At 31.3% G+C, this 7,463-nt stretch overlaps 1 protein-coding gene across 4 annotated transcripts in view; it reads left to right on the forward strand.

The window, feature by feature from the left end:
* The window catches only part of LOC106787082 (lysine-specific demethylase lid), a 13,377-nt gene extending 6,495 nt beyond the window's left edge, over window positions 1–6,882 (forward strand). The window contains exons 9-16 of one of the 4 annotated variants that reach the window (XM_014749126.1): window positions 1,110–1,564; window positions 1,671–1,932; window positions 2,027–3,283; window positions 3,364–3,448; window positions 3,544–3,944; window positions 4,171–4,291; window positions 4,379–4,521; window positions 6,258–6,882. In XM_014749126.1, the coding sequence (XP_014604612.1) occupies window positions 1,110–1,564; window positions 1,671–1,932; window positions 2,027–3,283; window positions 3,364–3,448; window positions 3,544–3,944; window positions 4,171–4,291; window positions 4,379–4,521; window positions 6,258–6,362 (2,829 nt within the window). In that variant the 3' untranslated portion in view covers window positions 6,363–6,882. Of the gene's footprint in view, window positions 1–1,109; window positions 1,565–1,670; window positions 1,933–2,026; window positions 3,284–3,363; window positions 3,449–3,543; window positions 3,945–4,170; window positions 4,292–4,378; window positions 4,522–4,871; window positions 4,934–4,959; window positions 6,189–6,257 lie in introns of those variants that run through there. The other 3 variants (XM_014749125.1, XM_014749127.1, XM_014749128.1) reach the window with 3 other exon arrangements.
* Window positions 6,883–7,463: the final 581 nt, after the last annotated feature.

Genomic DNA, 7,463 nt, shown 5'->3' on the forward strand with positions numbered 1-7,463 from the left:
TAAAGAAAAAAATGTATTGTAATATGTTAACTCATTACATTCATTTTCATTAACTATTCATATATAATTTATTCACAGAAACAATTTATATTTTCAAGTATAATTCATTTATTAACAAAAAAAATAGTTTGGATAGAAGGAGGATATCAAATAAAATGAGACCAAATTGCATGATATGTTTAAAAATATCATCATTTTTGTAGGATCATAAAAACTGTTTGATTCACTTTTACAATTTCTCTTCTTTTATATTATTTTCGCATTCGACACAATTCGAAGTTAGGATGGTGCAATATGCTGTCTGTTTTATCCAGAATTAAGTGAATTTAAGTTAAACGGTTAATAGGTTTATTGTAGGAGGATGGCTTATGTATTCGGATCAAGTAGTATTTCAAATGCCAAGAGAGCGCTCGCGACAGTCGGGGGTGTGTAGGGGGGGGGGGGGGTTCCGGTTGGTTTCGTGATGGCGCGGTGCGGGTTGGGGGGTTCTGTTCGGCGGCGTTCGCTTCACCACTCAGCAGTTTCTAACAAACGCGTGTACGAATACATGCGGATAAGGTAGTGTCCGTGCGCGCGCGTTGATACTGCCACCATTCGAGATCGCATCAAAATCCTACACCGTCCACGTTATAATTGATATTAATGCTATTGCGTATTAGAATTATAGTTATTAATTTCAAACGTGATTATTAGCATTAAAGTAATTTTTCTATGGTTCTTTTTCAATTATATTAAAGTTTTTCTTCCCTTTTTATTTTTTGTGCCTATAATTCTTGATTATGTAACTTTCATTGGTGAGTAGAGGTTATGGTTTCAGTGTTTTGCCACGGTACATTGTACACGCAATTTTTATTATCTATTATTTTATTGCAAGTCGGTTAAGTTCGTTAATCCACGCTTGACACGTTTCCAAGTTTTTGGAAATTACGCGATCATGTATTTCTTTGATATTCTACCATAAATATTACTACAGATGGATACATATGTTTTGTTCATGTTCAATGTTACTAAGATTTATTCTTTATTTTTCTAAAGTTAAATACGTTCTACTAGTTTCCTGAATATCTGATAGATATTTAAAACCAACAAAATTATTTCCTTCTTTATAGGGTGTTACGGAGGCAGAACGGGAAGCTTTTGAGTTATTACCAGATGATGAGAGACAGTGTGAAGCTTGTAAAACAACTTGTTTTTTAAGTGCAGTTACATGTTCGTGTCACAATTCTCAGTTAGTTTGTTTAAGACATTTTACGGATCTTTGTGATTGCCCTCCGGAGAAACATACTTTACGCTATCGTTACACATTAGACGAATTGCCCATCATGTTACAAAAGTTAAAATTGAAAGCAGAGTCTTTCGACTCTTGGGTAACTAAAGTTAAAGAAGCCATGGATCCAAAGAAACCCAAAGTTGAACTTAGCGAGTTGAAAGAACTTTTGAATGAAGCAGAAAACAAGAAGTTTCCTGATAGTGAATTGTTAACAGCTTTGACAACGGCTGTACAAGATGCAGAAAAGTGTGCAAGCGTCGCGCAACAGCTATTGAACAATAAACAACGTACAAGGTCAGTGTTTACATTTATTAAATGCATAGTATATTTACCGTACAATTTATCAAATGCCTTTCTTGGATTATTCTTGTTATTTTATCTTTTCTTTTTCCTTATCAAGGACCAGACAATCCGTCGAAACAAAATACAAATTAACTGTGGAAGAATTGACATTATTTTATAAAGAAATAAGAAGCTTACGTTGCGAATTAGAAGAATCCAATGGTGTAAAGTTTATATTGAATCAGGTATTGTCATTTCAAAGCGATGCTGAATACTTGGAGTCTACGGAAAATGATTGTAATATTTCTAAACTAGAAATGTGTATAGAATTTGGGGATTCCATATGTATTGAGTTACCGCAACTTGTACGCTTAAAACAGGTAACTAAATTTGGATTTTTTTGATGAAGTTAATTTAAAAGTATAACTTTACTTATAAATTGTATTCTTTATTTGTGTGTGTTTGTGTGTGCAGAAATTAGCACAAATGCAATGGTTAGAAGAAATAAAATCCCTTCAAGAAGATCCAAAATCCATAAGTCGTGTGGATTTAGAAAGATTAATAGAAAAAGGAACGACGATACCTCCGCATTTTAAAATCGAAAATACTTTGTCCGAATTACGAACGTTGATGACTGCGATCGATAAGTGGGAAGAAAAAGCGAAAATGTATTTGAATGCAAGAAACAGGCCAACTGTTTCAGCGGTTGAAGAATTTGTTCACGAAGCCGACGAAGTCGAAGCTTATCTCCCAAGTTTAGATACGTTACAAGATATATTAGGACGAGCAAAGAATTGGTCAAACATGGTAGAAGAGATTCAAGCTAAAGAAAACTTTCCATATTACGATACGTTAGATGAAATAATTAGGAAAGGTAGGAGTATTCCATTACAATTGGATGCACTTTCAATGTTAGAGTCGACGCTTTCTCTAGCTAAAACTTGGAAAGAAAGAACAGTAAGGACATTCCTAAGGAAAAATTCCCATTATACGTTGATGGAAGCTTTGTCCCCACGTGTCGGAGTTGGCGTTCAAGCTATGAAGACTAAGAAAAATAAAGGTGACGAATCCGTCGGTGCTGTGTTCGTTTGTGATACAAAACTCGATGATTCGAATAATTCGGCGACCGTGGTAGCTGCTTTCAAATTAGCCGAACAACGTGAGATGGATGCAATGAGAAAATTAAGGGACAAAAATGTATCTAAAGCTGAAGAGGATGATTCTAAATATTGTGTATGTCGTAGAATAAGATATGGACTTATGCTTCAGTGTGAGCTATGTAAAGATTGGTTTCATTCTAATTGTGTGCCATTACCTAAAACAACCTATAAAGGCAAAGTGCCGATCTCGAGAGAAGTTAAATTTTTATGTCCATGTTGTTTACGTTCAAGAAGACCACGTTTGGAAACTATTTTAGCCCTTTTAGTTAGTCTTCAAAAGATCCCCATACGTTTACCCGAAGGTGAAGCGTTGCAGTGTCTAACAGAACGAGCAATGAACTGGCAGGATCGTGCTAGACAAGCTTTAGCGACAGAAGAAATTTCTTTGGCATTGAAAACGTTATCTGCGTTATCGCAACAATTAGTTGAAGCTGCTGCCAGAGAAAAAACAGAAAAAATTATTAGCAGCGAATTGAAAAAAGCAGCTAATAATCCAGAATTGCATCAAAGAGTACAAGCTATCGCACCTCTTAGCGGTGTTCATTCGGACGATAGTGTGCTTAGCACAGCTGTGAGTACATTGTTCTTTTCTATTTCCTTATTTTTGTTTTGTTTTCCTTTTCTATCTATTTAATGTAAATAATTGTTTAGGATGACGATGACGATGTCGTTACGATTGATGACGATGAACCAACATGTAGTACCTTTAATAGTAATGAACATGCCTACTCTTACAGTAAGTTTTTTTCTTTTCCATTTATGTATGAGTTTATACAAGATAAATATTCTATGAATTATTTCCTATGTGATTTGTTGTATTATTAATTTTAGTTTCTAAACATCAACGTAAATCTCAATCAAGTGATTCCTCAGAAACAGCCGTAATCTTGTCGCACAATGCCAGGCAACACTTAGAAGAATTAATGATGGAAGGAGACTTATTAGAAGTTGCATTAGACGAGACACAACATATTTGGCGTATTTTAAGTCATACCAATAGTCCAAGTACTATTAGAAAGTACGCGGCACTCGAAGAAATTCAAACTAATTGCAATCAAGAATCCAAGGATGCTAAAAAACGTGGTAGGAAAAGGAAATCCGAAGAATTTGAATTATTAAAGAAACTTGGAAAGCAAAAAGTCGATGACAAAAGTTCGGTTAAACGTAAAGGATTGATAAAAGAGAAAAAATCAGCTTGTTCACCTGTGCCAATAAAACGTGGCCCACGGAAGGTATTCATAGATACAAATATTTTATATATATATCTATCTCGAATTAAAGCTTCAATTTTTTTTGTTGCGAAAATTCAATTAATCGATTATTTAGATATTTTTTTTTTTTTACAAATATATTCCAAGCGAAGTTTCAATTCGAAAAGATAATCTAAGGATAGTGTCATATGTAAATACAATTTTGTGAACATTGGCTAGCTCGATTTCAGTATAATTTTGGTTCTAGATGAAACGAAAAGAAGGAGAGGAAGGTCCAAAGAAAAGAGGAGGGAATAGAAAAAAAACCAAACAGGACACCTCGGATGAGGAAGAAGATTGTGCTGCAGTTAATTGCTTACATCCCAGTGGTAAGAATATATCGATAATTTATTTATTTAACATTATTATATTGCTAACTGTTTTCTATTTTAACGCAAATGAAAACAAAATTGTAGGTAGGGAAGTAGATTGGGTCCAATGCGATGGGGGATGCGAAGGTTGGTTTCACATGCATTGCGTTGGTCTTGATAGAACAGAAATCGCCGAAGAAGACGATTACATTTGCAGTAATTGCAAAGAGACAGATCAAAATTCCACGGTAAGTTGATTACAAAGAGACGACAGAATTTTTTTTTCAAATCTATGGTGTAGTCAAACTTCACTTTGCTTCTTTGCAGTTTTATTTTCATTAATGTTTCTTGTCCTCAAATGGTGTTTTATTTTCTACATTATATTTTTATTTATTAATTTTTTCAATTTGATTAATCGAATAATTTATTTATTGATTTGTTTTTATCAGATCAATGTAAATGGCTTAAAGAAATTTAAGTTAAACGAATAAAATTTATATATATCTTTGTGCTTTCGTATCGAATCATTATGTTATATCATTATGTTAATTCACATTTTCGCTCCCCCCCCCCTTTCTTTTTCTTTTTTTTCTTCTAGATTATAGTCAGTTGATCATTGCTCTAGAGCGAATCGTTCGTTTTTTCTGTTTCTTTTTTTATGTGTGCGTCACAAACGCATTGTGTAGTCGAGAGGGCCAGATTCCCTGGCTGAATCTTTAGGATTGGATGCACTTCTTTCCCTTTCTCAATCTCAGGCATACCATGGGACCGATACCGAAGCTAATATCCACGAAACTTCATCCTTCGTCAAGACCTACTAGCGTGTTTTCAATCGTTGACAAAGCTCAAGAGAATCATACGATGATTTATTATTATTATTATTATTATTATTATTAATTATATTACTATTATTATTATATTATTATTATTACGATTATTATTATCATACTATCATTATTCTATTATTATTATTATTATTGTATCAATCGATTATCAAATGATGTCCTTTGTGATTATAATCTATCGATATATATCACACACAACACACGTATATACAGATACACACATACACTGCAGGTTATTGTACATTATCTGGATATAAGCTGCGAGTGGTGAAGAGATAAAAGAGACAGAATCATATAATTGCACGCTAGTCGTTATATATATATATATAATTTGTTGGTGTAATATTTTACACCAACAACTGTGATTATTTTATTAATTATTTTTTTGTTTCTTTTCTTTTTTTTTTTTTTTAAATTTTTGTTAGGTGTAAATCAGGGTTGAGCTTTTATCTTTAATTTCTTTTTAAATATTGAAGATTCGTCACAGTAGAGATAATTACTTTTATTATTAGATTGTATCGCGTTCGATATATCAATAGTTAGAATTTGTTAATTTCTTGTTTTTGCTTATTTTTTCTTGGTTTCTTCTCATCTTTTGTAGATATCCATTACGAGCGGAATGATGATAAAAATGAAATATATATACCCTTTCAGTGTTTGTTATAGTATAAGAAAATGATAGATTCGTTTGTTCCTTTATATATTCTTTAAAGATATAAGTTGCCAGTGAGAGCAATGACGAATTTCAGCATAGGACAATTGAAATGATATCATTTATATTAAGTTATATAATTTAATCAATTTTAATTTAATATCTTAAATTTATAATTGGCGTATCATTTATATATTTTAGATTTTGCAACTAGGTATAATTGTATTTTGGCAGCGTATATATTTCACATTTCATCATTAATATTAATAAATCAATCGAGAGAGAAAAATATATATATACATTTAATAACTAAATTCGTTTTCTAAGTTTGAAGTGCCGTTTTAGATTATCAGATACATATAAGACATTTGAAGACAAAAAGAATTAATGCGAATAAATGATTTTCTTGTTTTTTTAATTTAAGACTTGTGTTATATATATTATTGTATGATTTTTATGTTAAATAATAGGTATTTGTTTTGTTTAGTTCACGCAGTGTCGAACAGGAATTAATCTTGGTAAAAAGCAAGGAGAGAAAAGAAACAAAAGTATAGCAAGTCGGTCGTGTAATCGATTGTGTAGTCGATCGTAATGTAAACGCAACGAATTAACCGAGATACATATAATAATAATAATACTTGCATTTTTTTAGTCATCACTACGACGATATACTTACAAATTACTTACATAAATCTATTCGAGATTGTGTCTCGTGAACTCACACCTCCTCGCTATTAATGCAGCGGTAAAAACAAATACAAAATAATACAGAAATTTAAATGATATATATATAGGACGATTATATATATATATTTGAGAAAGCATGACAACGACTCAACAAAAATCCGGATCAACGTTTATTACCGATGATTTAACGAAGTACAATCTGTAGTGTTCCTTGATGACTATCTTGTAAACAAGAAAACAAAAAGAAGTGAAATTAAACAAAGAAAATATGTGAACGGCTGAAAAGTGCGATGTATAATTAGAAAATTATATGTAAGTCTCTTATAGAGTAATGTTTTTCCATCTAAGAATACACTCATATATATATATATCATATATTATATGGATATGTATGTATGTACATGAGTATGTATATATATATGAGATGGTGATTGTGAAAGTATTATATTATTAATTATCTCTTAGAATGATTTTTTTCTACTTTAGTGTATTTAATTAAAAAAAAATACCTAAAATTATTCTTTTACGTAATTCGAAAATTGTCATATATTATATTATTTAAATCATTTTCATAATTACCGACTCGTATATATGAATATGTTCTAATGAAATATATATATATATATATATATATATTTTGGAAATAACAACAACAACTACAACAAAAATAACAACAATAACAACAACAACAACAACAACACTTTTCTCTGATGAAAAAAATTCCGTCGAATTTTATATCGGCTTTTAAAATAATACGAGGTGCACAAAGTTATTGCTAATTTTCTTTTTGCACCTGATTATATTGTACAGATAGACTGAAAGAGAGAGAAAGAGAAAGAGTGTACGTATGAGAGAGAAAAAAGAACATGTGAGGGATGTGTGCACGTATGCGTGATTTATTAAGATAGAATTATATATATATATATATATATATATATATATATATATATATATACGTATATATCGAAATATAAACAAAAGGACCTTGAAACTAATCCTACCGGAA

The sequence above is a fragment of the Polistes canadensis genome, unplaced genomic scaffold, assembly GCF_001313835.1.
Source record: "Polistes canadensis isolate GaletaPanama2010 unplaced genomic scaffold, ASM131383v1 scaffold_91, whole genome shotgun sequence".
Taxonomy (NCBI): Eukaryota; Metazoa; Arthropoda; class Insecta; order Hymenoptera; family Vespidae; genus Polistes; species Polistes canadensis.